Source organism: Euleptes europaea, chromosome 13 (assembly GCF_029931775.1).
Source record: "Euleptes europaea isolate rEulEur1 chromosome 13, rEulEur1.hap1, whole genome shotgun sequence".
NCBI classification, from domain to species: Eukaryota; Metazoa; Chordata; class Lepidosauria; order Squamata; family Sphaerodactylidae; genus Euleptes; species Euleptes europaea.
Genome location: NC_079324.1, coordinates 41662456 through 41681394, shown reverse-complemented (window position 1 = coordinate 41681394; position 18939 = coordinate 41662456). Strand labels below are relative to the sequence as shown.

Sequence of the window (18939 nt, the reverse complement as noted above, 5' to 3'; positions counted from 1 at the left end):
GCAGGGGGCGCGCGCGCGCGCTGTCCCCGGCGCTCAGCCGCTCCCGTCGAAGGGTTGCCCGTGCGCGCGTCCGCCTAAAAGACGGCGAGAGACGGGGCGGGGGGAAACAGAAAAAGAGAAAAGGGAGGAGGACGAGGAGGAAGGGGGGGGGGGAATGGCGCACGCGCTCCGCCCTCGCGCCTCGCGGAGAGGGGGAAAAAAATCCCCAGGCCCCAGCGGCGCTGTGCGCGAGCGCGCAGCAACGCTGTGCTTTTTGCAAAAGGCGCGCGGGGATCGCGAGGATTGGAAAAGAGAAGACGGGGGGAGAGAGAGAGAGAGAGAGACGAGAAGGGGAAAGAGGGAGGGAAAGGAACAAAAGGCTCGGGCGGAGGGGGGCGCGCGCGCACGGACCAGCGGTTGCAGCAGCGAGGCCCCCGCCGGAGTGGGGTGTTGCTTCCTTGCAAGCTCCTTGCGGCCGCCACGAGGCGCTGCGGCGGACCCGGGGAAGGCGGCTGGCGTCGGAGGAAGCGGCGGCGGCGGCTCCTTTTCTTCGCCGTGGAAAGCCTGGAAGTTTTCGGGGACTGCCGGCGCTCTTGTCTTGTCTATCTGTTCGTCCCCCTCCCTCTGTGTGTGTGTGTGTGTATGTGTGTGTGTTTGGAGAGGAGGAAAGATGGCAGCGGCTGCACTTCCTCTTGCACTTTCACCCCTGGGGGGGAGGAAGAGAGGAGGGGGGGCTGATAGTACAAAGGCCCCCCCGTTGGAGGAAAAAAAAAAGCTCTCCCTCTCGGTCTTCCGCGGGGCTGTGCTCGCCGCTTCGGCCTTTGCTGGTGGGCCGCCCAGGCTGTCGCGCTGCAAACTTTGCTCGCTCTGCTTCGGCGCCCCCCACCCTATGGATAAAGGACCCCCCCACCTTTTTCTCTCCAGCCACTGAAGCTCTTCCCCCCTCCCTCGCTTCCTGCCCCCCTCCCTCCCCGCATCCGCCAATGCAAAAGCAGCCAGAGGCGGCAGGCCGGCCCCCACCCCACGCCACCACCAACCCCCCTTCCTGGCTACGGGGGCTGGGGGCTGCTGCAGTAGCCCTCCCCCTCCCCAGCACAGATCTGCCAATGCCGAGCAAGAAGCGGCAAAGGCCCCCGCCCCAGGCTGATCAGGGTGGCGGGTGGGACTGATTTGCAAATATCCTCCCCCCCCAACACATGCACAAAAATAATCTGTAGCCTGGAAGGGGGGTAGAGTTTAATCCTCCCCCCCCCCTGGTAAATGCAGATGGTGCAATTCAAGAACTCTGTCCCCGTAGAGCTTCAGAAAAGCTTTCCCCCCCTCCCGTTTGGGAAATCGATCCCTGAGCTTTGCCTAGAATGAGACACAAGGAGCCCTGGTTTGCAAAGGAAGAAGCTGGGGGGAACCTTGGCTGATGCAGAGGGCCCCTCCCGAAATTGAACCCCCCACCCGCTTGAGCTTCTCCATGGTGTGCAGAGAGTGTGGCTGTTAGACCCACTGTCTATAGATTGCTAAAGGACGCCGCCTCCCGTAACGAATTCTGTGCATGGGCTCAGCGGAACCGTCCAAATCAAGACCCCGATTTAGGTCCCATGGAGCTGTTACCGAGGCCTTGCTCAAGCCAGTCTCCGTTGGATTCCAATACCAGACAAATAACTTCATCTAGGCCTTAGCCTTACCTTCGTGAGTGTTCCACAAGTCTCCGAAGTTTGCCTGCATGTTTCTTCCAGCTTGTACTTTTGGAATGAGTTGCACAAACCTTGCTCTTGGCCTGAAAAATAAGCCATCGTGAATGCCGGTCTCTCTTCAGCACCCACTAGCAAATGTCCATCCCAACAAGCACCCCTTTAACGCTAGGAAAGCAGAACAGCTTTGGACACCGTCTTTTGCATCACTGTCCCAGGGAGTATTAATGAGCACTCCTTTTCCCTTACCCTCCCCTCGCATCACTTTTCTTTATGGGTTCATTTTTGACCAGGCTACAGGACATGTTTAAATTACATGCAAAATTTCCACTTCTGGAAGTTTAGCAAGTAATTCCTTGTTGAGCAGGAAATAACATGTAAAACCATTGTGAGGATTGATGTGCGAATGAGCAACAAGCCTTCAGCCAACCCCCTTCCCCCCATGCTGTATCCTAACATCTATTTAAGGCCACAGAATACCTTGAGTCCCCTGTGTTTGTGTGTGGGGGGGTTAATTCTACCACAGCCTTCTACAGCACAAGGTTTGTGTGCGTGTATGAATGATGTATGGCTTGTGCAGGCCTTTTATTCCAGATATGCTGATGGCAAAAAAAAACCCTACATCAAATCCTCGTGCGGCAGCGCTAGCGGTATTGTCCTTTAAATCTGCTCTCTCATTGCGGGAAGCAATTACTGTCACAGAAATAAAAATCTACTCCGCGCAAGTGATGTTCTTATTTAAACAGGTGGTATTTCACATGCTTCTTAACACTGAAATAGAATAAGTGGAACCCTTCCTTTGGAGTGCATAGGCTCTTGTTCTTTCCCTAAAAACCTCCCTGGTTTAAACCTCAGGTTTGTTTGCCTTATTCAGTTGTTCTGCTTCCTTCCTTAACTGCTGTTCTTGAAAAGGGATGATGCTTTCTTTAAATGTGTTGTCATGGTACAACTGTGTCTTCAACATTCTGTCCTCTTGGCTGTTATTTATTTACTTAATTTATAGTCCAGCTTTCTCATTGAAACTTCAGATGGATTATAGTGTACATTGAGACATCTAATGGAGGGGAGGCAGCCTCCCGCACTTGCTTGTGCAGTTACAACTAGGCACTTCATTCCTTTATCTTTTGCCCCTGCAGTAACTTTGATTCCCGTGCTCATGTTTTGTCCACATTTTGCAATTTCTCTGAATTGAATCTCTGTACTGAGTAGGTCTTAGTTGTTAAGAGCGTTGGACTAGGACCTTGGAGATCCCTGTTCCGATCCCAACCCATCCATTGAACAGGCCTGGTGACCTGGGGCCAAGGTGGTTGTGAGGGTAAAATGGTGACGGGTGTATGCTGCCCTGAGCTCCTTGGAAGAAGGATGGGCTAAAAATGTGCTAAATAAAAGGCCTGGAGGCCAAGATTTGGCTGACTGTGAACCTCTGCACCCTTAACCTCTCTAGCTCCTGGCCATCTTCCCAAGCCCTACAGCAGTTCTTTCCTAGTTCTCCCCCCATTCCACCCCCCTCAGGCCACCTTCTCTTTCCATCAATACTCTGTCCTAGGCACCTTCTAGTTCAAGACACTGATCTGGAATAGTCTCAAAGAGGGACATTTATCTTTCCCTCAAAATGGAGAACATGAAGTATATGTATGCTTTGTTCAGACAACAACCTGTTTCAAATTTCTGCAATCCTAGACATATTACATTGATAGTTAGAGCGCTTTTTTTTTAAAGTGCTGGAACCCATATATAAGGTTGTACTGATTTCCTCCAATCCCCCCTTAGGACTTGGGGAGAGTCCACCACAAAAAGTCTCGTAACTTGGTATTGCTGAGTACCACCACAAAAAAAGCCATGATTAGATGTATCTTGCTGTTGCAGGACTTGACAAATCCTAGGATCTGGGTCGCCATGGTGCCTAGAAATTTCACTGCCGCCTAGTATTTATTGTAGTGTCTCCATGAGAATTACAAAGTGTATAATTTCACATCAATATGTTTTGCTGTATGGCATTAAAGTATATTTGCATGATGTTTTAGTCATTGCTTGTTTATATGTTAACTTTCAGTGGTAGTAGATGAATTAATTTCTTAACCAGTTGCTTTCTGAACTGGCTCCAGTATTCAAATAAAATGTATTTTTAAAGCAACAATGGAATGATCAGAATATGGGGAGAATTTAAGCTAGGGAAGGGGGTAAGTTTGTTGTTGTCATGGTCTCAATCAGGGCTATCCCTGTATTTACCTGCAACACTTTTATTACAGTTTTAATATAATTATGAGAAACTGAAGAGATGAGGATTAAGTATTGTATTACCAATAATTGTAAAATATGGCAATTAATATACAACACTGGAAAATGAGCCTGGCGCCTACATTTTTGGGCTGGCTCCTAGAGTTGAAGAAATTTTGTAAAGGCGGCCTGTCCTATTGAAATATGCCTTAAATCTCATTTAAAAAGAAATAACGTAATTTTTTAAAAAATCAGTGGGCTTCAACCTGTAATGGGACCTTCAAAAGGGGATGCAGATGCCCATCTGTTAGGTCCTAAGCCACTGTACAGCTTTTTTTGCTGCTTTTTGTAAGGCCTGCCCCTTTTTGCACACCTGCTGACAAAAAACTGTAGGATGGAAAGGTGGAGCCATTAAAAGGTGAAAGGGATTTCTTCATGGCTCTGTCGCTTGTCGCTCACCATAGTACTCGCTCCTAAGGCTCAGTATGTCTTTCCAGCCCCTGCTTCTCTTGCTCCATTGCCCATGGGCCTCGCCTTGAAACCACTGAGGTTGTAGCTATGGCTCCCCTTTTTCCTGTTGTGAGGCTCTGATGTCACATGACTTCCTGACACATGCTTGCTGACACATGGGGTCTCAGATCTGGAAAGGTTGAAAATTATTGTCCTACAATACTCACCTATTTCCACAACAGCCAGAAATGTGTTATGCACACAGGCCATCTTACTCTGATTATGAGAAAAATGTAAAAGGCTCCAACTATCCCTCTAAACCGTAGTCTCAATATGTCCTTCAAGAAGCTATAGTAGTCCCACACAGAAACTTGAAATTTGGGAAATTAAAGTCTAAGACGTCCTGATTACTAAATAAGTTTGAAAATGGCAGTCTAACTCAGAATGTATAAATCAGGGGTGACCACATGATAAAAAAGCAAGCCATACTGCAAATGGGCTGTGGAGGTCTGCTGATTCTTCAGGTAGCAGCCAGATGCTTGTGCATTCATGAGTTGGTTAGGATTCTTTTGACCCAAGTGCCTTGATATTTGGTATATATGACCAAGGCATGCCTATCACTAGAAAAATTAACATGGAACATTTATGAATCTCCCACAAAATGGGTGGCTCATTTTGGAGTACTCCCCAAATGGTTTATGCTAGCTGGAAACCTGAAAGTTGTATCACATGCAACCCAAGTCAGTGATTACGAGTCTGAAGGGGTACCTTTGTACAACTTGCCCTCAAATGCAGGGAAAATAATTTTACCTCACAATACCATGCAAAATACGTGAGATAGAATTCTGTGGGAGGGTAGTTCTGTGTTGCCTCTTCAGTAGTTTATGTTTGCAAATGGAAATGCTCTCTCCCTCTCTAAATCTTTCTCTGTGTGTCTGTTATCTGTCTACGTGTCCAGGGCAGGATGGATCTTCTGACTCAGCAAAGCAATTCTTTTAAAAGGGAGGTTGATGGTCCCTATCTTATCAAATGATGAAAAAGGGCTGCCCCACAAATATGGTGGAGATTTCTGCCTACTTGGGGGCTTCACAGGTATGGACAAAAGCATCATTTGTAAATTAAAAAGTAGAAAGGAGCCCTTCAAACCCAACTTTATTTATTTAAAGAATTTATATTCTGTGCCCGTGTGGAGGAAGGGTAACTTGACAGACTTATTACCCCTCTGAAGGAATAGGACATTAGAAGTAACCCCGTGTTAGTTAAAGGGGGAGGAAGAAAACAGGGTGGAAAAGAAGTTGACCTACTCAGCCTCTATTAATTAATAGTAACCAATTGAATCAGTGTATATGAAGCACTAATGGTAACTAATTAGGATAGAAAGAAAAGTATTTGTTCTGATTCTCTTTAGTTGCACCTTTGCCAGGACTCAAAGCTACAGGGTCAGATCTTGGTGTGTTATCTTGGAAATCTATGGTGGTGGAGTAAGTTTCTCCCACACACACACACACACCCCATGCATGCCATGTGGGTACGGTCTAAAATCTTCCCTCCTCCAGCACAAGTAAAGAGAGGTACCACTGAGGTACCAAGCCTCAGCAGTCTCACTATACAGATTTGATCAGTTATCCATGCTATAATCACTTCCAACTGCAATGCCCTTTAGATGGAGGTGCTACTGAAGACAGTGAAGAAGCTGCCTCTAATTTAAAATGCAGCAGCAAGATTAATATCTGCTATGAATCGTAGAGGACATATTTCAAGTGTGCAAAAAGAATTACCTTGACTACTGATTTGTTTATGAGCTTAACTCTGTGCTAGCTGACATTTAAAACCCTAGTCAGGAACAGGGATAGCTGAAAGGCTTGCTAGTATTCCCATAATAACTGGAGACAGAGCTTTTTCTGAGGTAGTGCCTTGATTTTTGAACACCCTGCCCACAATTGTGCTAAGTTCCCAGTGCCTGTTGATTACTGGTTCTCGTAGGTTATCCGGGCTGTGTAACCGTGGTCTTGGTATTTTCTTTCCTGACGTTTCGCCAGCAGCTGTGGCCGGCATCTTCAGAGGCATCCTCTGAAGATGCCTGCCACAGCTGCTGGCGAAACGTCAGGAAAGAAAATACCAAGATCACGGTTACACAGCCCGGATAACCTACGAGAACCAATGAACTCTGACCGTGAAAGCCTTCGACAATATCCTGTTGATTACATTTTTAAATATGATTTTCATATGTTGTTATTGTACATATTAGTTTTAATTGCCTGCAAGCCACCTCAAACACTTGGTGGACAGCATGACAGAAATTGATACTCTTTATATATACATACATATAATAAAATGGGGCAACTATATGATCGCACCAGGCTATTCAAGATAAATTTTCTATCCAGCCAGAGCTCTGATGTGTGTGTGTGTGTGTCTGTGGGGAATTGTTAATTTTTCTCTCCTGAAGGTGTGTTCTTACGGGAAGAACAAAACAGGAGTCCAAGGCTGACAGACGTCACCCCCTCTGAGGGAAAAGTCCTAGTCTTATATCTGACACTCGTAACTATGACACCACATCTTCCCCATTCTAAATGCGAACCGAACAGGAGAGGGGATTCTGCACATGCTCAGAAGCACTCCCTTATGTCATTTTCATATTAAACCTTTGACAGCGCCAAGGACGACAAGGTGTTGATCAATAATCCCTCCTCTGAGCCTCCGCAGGACCGGCCTAGGTATTGTTCAGGCGACTTCAGCGGTTGACGTCCAACGGCCGTGTTCCGCTCTAGCCTCCTCACTCTATGTCACCCCTCCCTCTCTCCCGGAGCCCTCGGAGGACCATCGAGAACGCTGCGAAGGAGGTCCAGTCAGTTCTCGTTCAGCCCCGGCGGCCCTTTTGTTGGAAGTCTCGCGACAGCTGAGTTCTGCGCCTGCGCGGACGCGGCGCTGAAGAAATCGAGCCGGGGGGTTGTGCCTGTGGCCGTCGCCGCCACCGTAATCATCATGACTACGACGTTAGCGAAGATCGCCGAAATAGAGGCTGAGGTAACTGGGGAGGAAGAGGGTAGGAGCCGAGAAGGGCCTTTCTGTGAGGGCGGAGGGGAGCCTTCGTGAATAGTGGCAGTCTACCACTGCGAAGGCCGCCACCTTCTCATGCCCCTTTACTCATGGCGGGCAGCTGGCTGGAAGCTACATGCTGAATAGAGGCGCACAACATTCTAATGGTGTGGAGGGAGGGAACTGCCTCCAATGAAGCTGACTGGGCAGGGGTTTCAACACAGTTGGAAGAAAGCACTTTCCATAATTAATTACCTGGCCACTAAGATACGGTGATGGATGGCGGCTTTCTGTAAAAGTGGCTTTGGGTAAAAATGACTAAACTGAGGCTATCGTATTTGGGTCACATTACGAGACGGCAAGAGTCACTAGAAAAGACAGGCATGCTAGGAAAAGTTGAGGGCAGCAGGAAAAGAGGAAGACCCAACAAGAGATGGACTGACTCTATAAAGGAAGCCACGGCCCTCAATTTGCAAGACCTGAGCAAGGCTGTCAAAGATAGGACATTTTGGAGGACGTTGATTCATAGGGTCGCCATGAGTTGGAAGCGACTTGGTGGCACTTAACACACACACACACACATGGTGGCTTAGATGGCTTTAGATCACTGGTTCCCAACCAGGGGTCTGTGGACCCCCAGGGGTCCGCGAGAACTAAATTAAGGTCCGCGAAACAAAGTTACAAACCCATAATAAATTAATATTTTCAATTAAAAGTTATATTATAAAAATATATATTCAAATATTATTCTAAGTTTAATGTTTAACTAACAGTTATGATTAAAGTTTATTTTCAAATTCTCAGAATTTTAATTTTGAACCTTGGGGTCCCTGTACCGAACAAAAAAGTCCTAGTGGTCCCTGGTCAAAAAAAGGTTGGGAACCACTGCTTTAGATAAAGATTCGATAAATTAATGGAGGCTGGGTCCTTCGGGAGCTGTCGTTTATGATGGCTAAATGGGATCTGCATATTCAGAACCGGTGAATACTGGACGTGATGGGGCACACAGTGATGGAGGGCTGTTGAATCATGTTTTGCTTGTAAGCTTCCCAGAGGCACCTGGCTGGGTGCTGGACACAAAATGCTGAACTAGAAGCACCTTTGGACAAGTCTGGGAGAGAGGAGGCGTTCCACACTATCTGATATTGTTTTTTTTAAAAAAAACTAGTGGTATTGGGACACAAGGCTATATGGATGCAGTTGCTATCCGACGTAGAAGCTCCTCCCCCACAATTCCAAATATGTGTGTGATTACCAAAAAGCAAGGGAAAAACACTCTGCAAATGATCAGGGTTTTGTTGTGGTAGCATAGGTATGATACTGCAAACAGGTTCTTCTGTGGCTGAGCCACTGATTCCTGTTAACCCAGGAGATGGGTCTCAGTGCTCTCCCTGATTTGCTGGGAGTGAAAACTATCACAACCCCTCATCCCTTGGAGCCAGATACTGCTTTCCAGAGCCCTCTGGGTGACAGAGGTAAAACTCCCATGATTCACTTGCCTACCATGAGAACTACACATGTCCCTTTCTATAAAGATCTGAGGAACCATGGAACAAGTCAGGCACTTTTTTCCTTCCCTATGTAGTCATGTGTGTAACCTTCGGCTTGTGCCCCTAGTTTCCTCACAATCCTTTGAATGTATACTCTTACACCATTGTGCAGATGGCCCGCACACAGAAGAACAAGGCCACAGCCCACCATCTGGGGCTACTGAAGGCTCGCCTGGCCAAGCTGCGTCGAGAGCTCATCACCCCAAAAGGAGGTGGAGGGGGTGGTCCAGGAGAAGGTGCGTATTCCCAGTGGAATGATGGAGAAGATAGTGATTCAACCCTAAAGGTATAATTTGGCTTAGGGTGGGCGGGGGCATATAGCTAAGTAGCCTGTGCTTGTGACTACTAGAATTGGATAAATGGTGCCAAATACAGCACTATATGTGCATAATTTATTTAGACAGTTTTGTTTGTCTAAAAGCCTATGAGTTATATAGACAAACATGTCAGTAAAAAACAAATACCAAGCTTGCGAAACCTATCCATTCATCTCTGGGTTGAGAGTAATGACATCCTTGGCTGGGAACAGATTGGCTTCAGAAGGGGTTGGTCTGTCATGGACCACTGTTTAGTGCTCTCCCATCTAGCTGAGAAATATTCCTCCCCCGAAATGGCACCCTTTATGCGGGTTTTATGGATCTTAAGGGAGCTTTTGATACCATCCCGAGGGAGAGGCTATGGTTGAAACTATCACATTCTACTATGGATAGGAGGTTACTATGGCTTATCCAGCAATTTCATACTGACCTCACAGCTCAGGTTCGCTGTGGCAACCAAGAACTAACCGAGCCTTTTGAACTGGCCAAGGGAGTTAGACAAGGTTGCCTCCTTGCTCCTCTCTTGTTTAATCTATACCTGAATGATATGGCAACCAATTTCTCAGAGTTTTGCCACCCCCCAAAGCTTGCAAGCCATTCCACCCCGATTCTACTCTATGCTGACGATGCAGTTCTCCTGTCCCGCACAAGAATTGGTTTGAAAAGATCTTTGCAAACTTTTTCTGAGTACTGCTCAAGGGAAGGTCTTAAAATAAACCATCATAAATCTAAGATTATGATCTTCACTAAGAGGAGAAAAATGCCTCTTTTTCGCTGGGTATTAGATGGCTTTGAGGTTGACCAAGTCAAGGAGTTTGTTTACCTTGGCATTCTGTTTTCCCATAACCTAAATTGGAATGCCCATCAAAAAGCAGTGTCCAACAAAATTAAACCTGGGGTTGGTGCTATTGTCAATTTTTTTTCACACCAAAGGTGGTAAATATATTCCAGGGGCTATTCAGGTTTTTAACCTGAAAATTACCCCAATTATCCTCTTTGGTGTTGCCATCTGGATTACAGTCATCAATGAATCTATAGATTGTCCATTGCTTCAGTTCTTACGAAAACTCCTAAATGCCCCTCGATGTGTTGCTGGCGTTACTCTTCGTTCCGAGTTTGGCCAAATGTCACTTGAAGCTAGGGCGTGGTTGGCCGCCTTTAAACTCCACCTTAAACTGTGCTTTAGCACTGAGGGGTTCCTAGCTTCTCTGAAGCATGACCCTTTCAAATCCTCATGGCAAAAAATCTTAGATGAGAAACTGGCGTTGCTGGGCTTCTCGCAGGATATGATATCAGATCTTGGGAAAACTGAAGCTTTTGCCAAAATTAAAAAGCGCATTAAAGAGCTTGATTATAACAGCACTACTTTTCGTGCTCGTCGCGTCTGTTCATCCCAGTTCTTCGGAATACCCCCTCCACGTAGTCTGCCTGCCTATACATATTATCTGACAACTCCTCGTCTCTGTAGAGCTTTTTGCTTGGCTAGATTGAATGCTAATCCTTCTATGGTAATGCAGGGCAGAATTCTGAATATACCATACTCAGACAGGATCTGCCCTTGCTCTTCTGGCTCTATTGACACATTAGCCCATGCCCTTTTGGAATGCCGCTTTTACGAGGAACTTCGATTGCACTATATTTCCCCCCTTTTAATATACAAATCCAATGCCTCTGTGACTGACATGCCTTTTTTACTAAGCGACAGGGACCCCAAGGCTACATTGTCAGTGGCAAGATTTGTTTCAGTCCTTATATCCCTCCAACACTAGATATATGCTGCTCAAGATCAATTGATCAAGGAGCTTCTAAGGGATAAAAGGAAAGGAAAGGAAAGGTAAAAGGAAAGGAAACAAGCATATTGTACCGGATATCCTATAGAGCCAGTGTGGTGTAGTGATGAGAATGCTGGACAAGGATTTGGAAGACCCGTGTTCGAATTCCCACTTTGCCATGCAGGGTGACCTTGGGCCGGTTGCACACTTTCAGCCTAACCTACCTCATAGGGTTGTTGTGAGGATAAAATGAAGATGAGAATGTTGTAAGCCACCATGGGTGCCCATTGGGGAGAAAGGTGGGGTGTGAATAAACTAAATAACCGTTTATGTAGGCTTCAGAATTTTGCATATTTATTGCCCTGTTCTTAAAATGGTAGATCTTGTTTCAGCAGCTAAACATTGAGCATTTTTTTAGTTGAAATTTTGTATATGTCTTTAAAGAGAACTTTTACAGAAAGGCACCTTAGCAAGGGATTTAGCAAAAATGCTTCCCTGGTGTGCTTAAGTGAAAGCCATGTCCAGAAATATGAAGAGTAAAGAGCCTCTGTGGGTAGCATTTCTTTCAGTCAGTGAGGACATAGTTATATGTATTTAAGAAACATGCATTCCTGTTTGTTCTTTGTGATCATTGTTGTGCCCCCACTATACATGACGCTTGTCGCCTTGCTTTACAAAGTAAGGTGAGCGCCTTTAGATCCCTAAATGTGGCCTGGCCTCTAGCTGAGGGGAAGGCCGATGTCCACCTGTTTTGCAGCCTGATGTGTAATTAATTGCTCTGTTGAAGGTTTTGATGTTGCGAAGACTGGCGATGCTCGCATAGGATTTGTTGGCTTCCCATCAGTGGGCAAATCTACTTTGCTGAGCAACCTTGCCGGAGTGTACTCAGAAGTGGCAGCCTATGAGTTCACAACACTGACAACTGTGCCTGGAGTAATTAGATACAAAGGAGCAAAAATACAGGTGAGAACTAAGGAGCAGAGGAGAAGAGTGTGTATGAGGATGCAGTCTGCTGTTCAAGAACAAATACTGAAGTTTTGAGATGCATGTTATGGGTTCCTTTGGGTTAGCCAAGTATTTTTTGAGTGCCTCTCTGGTCTGGGGACAAAAGCTCCTCTATTAGCTCAAATAAGAGTGAGGCCATAGATTCATGTCAGTGACTGAAATATCAGTAGTTGACCTTATTCTTACTGTATTAAGGAGCTGTATTAATGGTCAGAGATAGTTCTGACCATGTTAATGCCTCATTTGTTTGTTACCGGCTGAGAAGCATTCTTAAAAACAAGGGGAGGAAAAAGTGATCTTGAGGAGAAAGGCCAAGATAGAGCTTGGAGAACCACTGTCAGTTAAGGTAGACAGCATTGGGTTCAATCGACCAAAGATCTGACTCTGTATGAGGCAGCATCTTGTGTTCATATGACAAGAAATCACATCTGATTCCTCCATGGCTAGAGTCTGACTTCTTAATTTTGCCTAATGGATTTTCTTCTTCCTGCCTACAGCTTCTTGACCTTCCTGGAATTATTGAGGGTGCCAAAGACGGGAAGGGCAGAGGTCGCCAGGTCATTGCAGGTGAGCCTTGCAGTGCTTGGGAAAAGGAATTTCCTCCAGTTTCCCAGTGTCTTTGTGCTGGTGGGAGGGTGGAGGATTTTGCATGTGGGATTCGTATGGAAAATATGGCCTTCTTGGTCATTGGTAATATTTGTGGTGTGGTAAGTGTTTGACCTAGGCTTGGGGAGATCTAGGTTTAAATCCTTGTTCAGCCACAGGCTGAGAGAAAATATTGGCCCAACTGAACTCAAAGTTGTGAGAATAAAATGGCAGAGGGGAACCATGTATGTCACTCTGAGCTGGAGGGAAGGATAAAAATGTACTAAATAAATGAAAAGCAGCAGTGAGGCTTTTTTCCTGCTTCTGTTTCCTGTTTCTAAATTTATTTATTTATGTTATTTATACTCCGCCTTTCTCACTGGAACTCAAGACTGATTACTTAGTACAACCAAGAGAGTGGGACATCCAAAATACAATGCAATAGGCATTTGACTTGTAGAGATCTGGAAAACCAGCCAGAGGTGAAACACAGCATCATCATTAACATGTCATGTTAAATGAAAGCAACAATTACATATTAGGAGCCTACTTACAGCAATAGACAGTACAAACTATACATAGTAGTATGATCCACAGTTCCCAGCCCTCCACCCCATAATGCATTTCACCATTAAGAACATGATTTAAGTTTTATTCTTGGATTGGACAGGAGATTGCAAAAGCAGGATAGTTCTTTGTTTGCCTTGCTGTAGAAAATGGCTCACACTATTCAAACTCCCAGCGGTTTTGAAGGGATTGAGAAAACATCTTTTCATATCCTTTTCTTTCTCTGCAGTTGCTCGAACCTGCAACCTTATTCTGATAGTTCTGGATGTTCTGAAGCCTCTGGGTCATAAGAAGATCATTGAGAATGAGTTGGAGGGCTTTGGAATACGGTTGAATAGCAAACCTCCCAATATCGGCTTTAAGAAAAAGGATAAAGGAGGCATCAACCTCACAGCCACTGTAAGCATAGCAACATACAATCGACTTTATATAATTTTGATAAGGCATGGAGAGAGCTCTCTGTTTCTTAGAAAAAAGCCATGGTAGTAGTGAATCCTGAAGTATTTTGCTAAACCTGCAATGCAAGCTTTGGCTGTTGTAATCGAACTCCCCAGTAGTAATCCTAACAGAAGAGCATGCTGCCTTGAATGTTTTCTGTATCGCAGAAGAAGAGTTGGTTTTTATATGCCGACTTTCTCTGCCACTTAAGGAAGAATCAAATCAGTTTACAATCACCTTCCTTTCCCCACAACAGACACCCTGTGAGTTGGGTGGGGCTGAGTGTGTGTGACTAGCTCAAGGTCACCCCGCTGGCTTCATGTGTAGGAGTGGGGAAACAAATCCAGTTCACCAGATTAGCCTCCACCACTCATGTGGAGGAGTGGGGAATCAAACCTGGTTTTCCAGATCAGAGTCCACCGCTATTAACCACTACACCACGCTGGCTCTCATATGATTTGAGGAAACAGAATGATACTTAGTGAAAGAGTTTAGGGGAGTGGAGAACTATGGTTTGTTAAAACTGTACACTCCTGTCCCTGGTGCAGACCCCAATAGAAAAGTACCTATAGCAGTGTGCTCTATGGTTAGGATTACGATTGAGAGTTTCTCCCTCTTGTAGAGGGGAGGTTAGATAAGGTGCAAGGAGCAAGCTGTCCAATGGAGGCCAGAATGGGAATACAGGGATGTGCTTACCTCTGAGGGGGTTTCCAACTGGAGAGCTGGGATGGCCACAATATGAGTTTGTGCCCACAAGACTTTCCCAGTATGGAGTGAAAACTATCCCAGCTCTGAAACATTCCTTCCCCCTCCCTTTGTGGAAGTCCCAAGCCCCATGGTGCCAAAACTTGACAGGCTGGGATAGTATCAAACAGCAGGCTTTTACACTGCCAGTTGACTTGTGTGACCTATCCCACAGAGCTACAAAAGATATCAAGCCTCCCATCTATTGTGAAGGGTAGGTTGTTGCTTGGGGTAGGGAGTGTTCTCCAATTGCTAGACTACCTAAAATGCTTTTTTTATGTTCTTCACATCAGTGCCCGCAGAGTGAGTTGGACACCGAAACAGTGAAGAGCATCTTAGCGGAGTATAAAATTCATAATGCAGACGTCACACTACGCAGTGATGTTACTGCCGATGACCTCATTGATGTGGTTGAAGGAAACAGGTAAAGCAAAGAGGATCTATAAAAACTGGACTGATTGACTAAGATCAGTAGGCTTAGTTGATCTTTTAGGGTTTGTGTACTTGAGCTCTCATACTGTGTCATAAATGCCTCCTCATTTTTTCCAGGAAACCAAAATCTATTAAAATCAACATTTGCACAATGTTAAATTGACTTTTTATAATATGTGTATCATATTGTGGATTTTTGTTGTTGTCTGATGTGCTCCAATGGAGTAAGACATTTCAGTGTTAGGAGTTATATTAGAGGCTTCCCACCCCTCCCAAATAGGTCCAGCAGCAGCAGCTTTTTGGTTTTGGCCCTTTTAATAATTGAAAGGGTTATTCCCAGAGAAATGGGTCTTATGCATAAAAAGGTAACATGGATATGTGGGGAAGGCGCCTATTCCCTTACCCAGGCTTCTACCCATTGCCGTTCTGTAGCTGAAGAGAGTGCCTTCCTTAGTTTGGCTCCATGCTGTTGAGTGTGGGTATATCATTGTCACTTAGAGGTGGGCAGGCAGAAAGGTACCCGCTGGATATTAGGACTTTTTTTTTTTACAGTAAGAGTAATTCAGGAGTGGAATTGGCTGCCACGGGAGGTGGTGAGCTTCCCTTTACTGGCAGTCTTCAAGCAGCGGCTGAATGAACACTTGTCAGGGATGCTTTAGACTGATCCTGCATTGAGCAAGGGGTTGGATCAAAGCTTCTTAAACTGTGGGTCACAACCCCATATGGGGTTGAGTAACTGAATGTTGGGTCCACGAAAAATTTGGCAACAGTAAATGGTAAAATTATACGTAAACCAAAAATTGTATTAAAATAAATTTATTTATGATTTATTATCAGTAAATGTTTGATTTGTATACCTATTTTATATACCTATATACCCGGGGTCGTGTAAACATTTCTCGGGCAAAAAGGGGTCGCGAGTAGAAAAAGTTTAAGCCCTGGAGTAGATGGTCTGTATGGCTCCTTTCGACTATGATTCTATGACCTAATTTGAAGGACTTGTTCCAAAATGCTTGCTATCATGCTGTTCCAGGAATTGAAGTTTTCTGGAGTAGTGAGTAATCTGTGTGGCTTGTTTTACGATTTTGTATATAATAAATTTATTTTCCCTTGCAGAGTCTACATTCCTTGCATTTATGTGTTGAACAAAATCGACCAGATCTCCATTGAGGAGCTAGACATAATTTACAAGGTGAATCATTGTGTTCCAATCTCTGCTCACCACCGGTGGAACTTTGATGACCTGTTGGAGAAAATCTGGGACTACCTGAAACTTGTACGAATGTGAGTCTGAATTTTGCATTGTCAGGGTTGCAAATGCCTCAGAATCCCTTTCCTACTGCTGTCTAATTCTGTTGTCCTTCTCAGTTCGTTCTTCATAGTTGGTCTTCACTTCTAGCTTTCATAGTTCTGTGCAAAAGCACAGCAGGCTAGCCCTCAAAGGGTCTTTGCAATAAAACATTATACGCATCAGTCAATCTGTTCTGTGATGGGTGAGAAAATGGGGAGGATATCTTGCACGGGCCTGGATTTTTCATCTGCACAACAGGAGGACATGTTGTAAAATAGTACTTGTGAGGCTGCAGAGCACAGCTCCAATTATAACTTTCAGGCTTAACATAGGTAATGGGGGATTCTTGAGACTGAATGCACATCCATGTCCTTCCACAAATTAGTTAAAAATGAGAAATGTTCTACTCTGGTTTCTTCCCTGGTTTCCCACCTGCAGTCTGAAGCAACATAGTTAAGAAGAAATCTGTTTGCAAGAACTGGGTCTTAGAGGAAGTTTAGCTCCTAGTTGAAGGGAAATGGTGTCTGAAGGTTACGTGCTTAAAAATAAATTAAAAGATGCGCGTTAATGGTTTTAACTTGAATTTGCAGTTACACAAAGCCTAAAGGACAGCTCCCAGATTATACATCTCCAGTGGTGTTGCCAGACTCCAGGACCACTGTAGAGGATTTCTGCATGAAGATTCACAAAAACCTTATCAAAGAGTTTAAATAGTAAGTGTAGTTTACAAACTGCTGCTTCTCCACCAACGCATACTCTGATTTATCTTCTGCTAGCATTCTCAATTCAAGCTTTACAACACTCCTAAATAGTTTGTTGATAGCAAATACTCTAACTCATTAGGCTATCCGTAACCCTGTTCAGATTTTTTCTGGGAGGAGTTATTGTACTCTGATTTTTGTTAACGTGTTCATAAAAGTGTGCATTTTGCATGACCAGCAGCATGTTGGAACTACTGTTGTATTTTATTATATAATGCAAGATATTCATTGAAGGGGAAAAAGCAGGAGAAATAGTAGCACAGGTAGGAAGGAGAGAAAGGGGAGAGTGATGGTGGCATTAGGATTTTTTGTAGGACATGGCTGGGAGTTTCATACAGATAGTGAAGGAAAGCTAGACTTTAATAATAATCTCGTGGATTAATAAGTGAACAAGGGGCAACAAGTTTGCGGCTCTGTCTGTATAAACAATTGAATGTTATGTGTTTCATTGATTTGCCAACATTCTGTTTCAGTGCACTTGTGTGGGGCTCATCTGTCAAACACAATCCACAAAAAGTTGGCAAAGATCATACGATGGAGGATGAAGATGTCATTCAGATTGTGAAGAAATAAAACTGTCTTCTGGCCATTCGTCCTTGATGACCTTTCAGAAAGAAGGCTGATTGTCAAGCGTTATGTACAGGAGTGTGCTCCTGCCTGAACTGTACTATGCAGTCTAGGTGTGTTACATTTAGACCTGATTAAAGTGTTTCTGAATTGAGGCTTTGGTCTGTATCACTGTGGGTGAACAAACAGATTACACACTTGCATAAGGGTAACTGATGCCTAATTTTTATGTGATGCTGTCTGGAGCAAGAGCACTTCCTCATGGGACTTTGCACTTTAGCCACCCTAAATCATATGGAAGTTAGGTGAAAACAAGCTTCATGCCATTAAGACTGATCACCTGATTCTCAGAAGTGAAATATTCTTCCATTGCACTCTTCTCCAAAGTGTCCCTAGTGTTTGAACTTGCAGACCAAAAATTGACATAAATTTCAGTATTTTTGTAAAGAACTTGGTCAGGCAAGAGGAAAAAGAAACTTGGCAGAGATTTGCCTCCCATTCAAGAATAAATCAAGATTGAGACATTATTTCATAAGCAACATTCTGCTCATCCTTAAATGAATGTCTCATAAATATCCTCCTAACACTTACTTTACACAGGTACACTGCTTTTGTACAGAAACCTACACTCCTGTGTAAAATAGTAAGTGCTTTTTTGTGGTGGCAATCATTGGTACTGGCAAATTTTGGAGGGGGCCCTCCTAAGTCCTGAGGGGCGAAATTGGTTGAAATCAGTGCAACCTGAGTACCAGCCCTTCTCCCCCCAAAAAAGCACTGAACAGTACAGAAGGTGTACATATTTTCATCCAAAGAGGGACTGACAGAATCCCTGTCACTTAGGAATTAAATACCCTTTTTTGCAACCCTATCGCAACACAGGCTTCAGAGGGGTTGCATAAGCTTACTTGTGGCAGATCAGCTGGAAGACATTCACACATCAATGAAGACAGTTGGTTAACTGAGGAGTTCAGGGTCTTTTCATTTCCAGGTAGGGTGAAAACATGACTCTTCAGCAGGATCACTTAAGGAAGAATCAAACCGGTTTACAATCACCTTCCCTTCCCCTCCCCACAACAGACACCCTGTGAGGTAGGTGGGGCTGAGTGACTAGCCCAAGGTCACCCAGCTGGCTTATGTAGGAATGGGGAAACAAATCCAGTCCACCTAATTAGCCTCTGCCGCTCATGTGTAGGAGTGGGGAATCAAACCTGGTTCTCCAGATCAGACGCCACCTCTCCAAACCACCGCTCTCAACAACTACACCATGCTGTAATCCTTTCTACCCCACTGAGGTAAAAGTAAGTGCTGGAGCAGGGATAGTCCCTGTTGCTAAACAGGCAGGGCTTGGAACAGGAAGGGGCTTCTTCCCAGCAGAAGGGATGATAACCCTGCTTGTTGAAAGGATGGGAGAAATAACTCACTAGAATACCTTCCATTGATAAACAGTAAAAATTCTGGAATAGTCCTCTAAATTATGTTAAGCCTTTAAAAATCATGCTATGTGGTAGGACACTTTTTTGCTATCAGTAGCCAGTTTAGG

The 18939-nt window shown here is 44.7% G+C and overlaps 1 protein-coding gene across 1 annotated transcript; it reads left to right on the top strand.

The window, feature by feature from the left end:
• The first annotated feature begins 7300 nt into the window (after nt 1-7300).
• DRG1 (developmentally regulated GTP binding protein 1) lies at nt 7301-17540 on the top strand. Its single transcript, XM_056859689.1, has 9 exons — nt 7301-7358; nt 9033-9156; nt 11797-11972; nt 12512-12581; nt 13396-13565; nt 14642-14772; nt 15897-16064; nt 16662-16784; nt 17306-17540. Exons 1-9 carry the CDS (start codon nt 7317-7319, stop codon nt 17403-17405), a joined length of 1104 nt encoding a protein of 367 aa, XP_056715667.1. The 5' UTR covers nt 7301-7316; the 3' UTR covers nt 17406-17540.
• The last annotated feature ends 1399 nt before the right edge of the window (nt 17541-18939 follow it).

What these genes read in the sequence shown, in the direction of transcription:
- DRG1 (XM_056859689.1), top strand. Translation starts at nt 7,317, where the DNA reads ATGACTACGACGTTAGCGAAGATCGCCGAAATAGAGGCTGAG. An exon ending in ACAAAGGAGCAAAAATACAG is followed by an intron (nt 11,973 to 12,511) that starts GTGAGAACTAAG and finishes TCCTGCCTACAG; the next exon opens with CTTCTTGACCTTCCTGGAAT. An exon ending in AGGTCGCCAGGTCATTGCAG is followed by an intron (nt 12,582 to 13,395) that starts GTGAGCCTTGCA and finishes CTTTCTCTGCAG; the next exon opens with TTGCTCGAACCTGCAACCTT.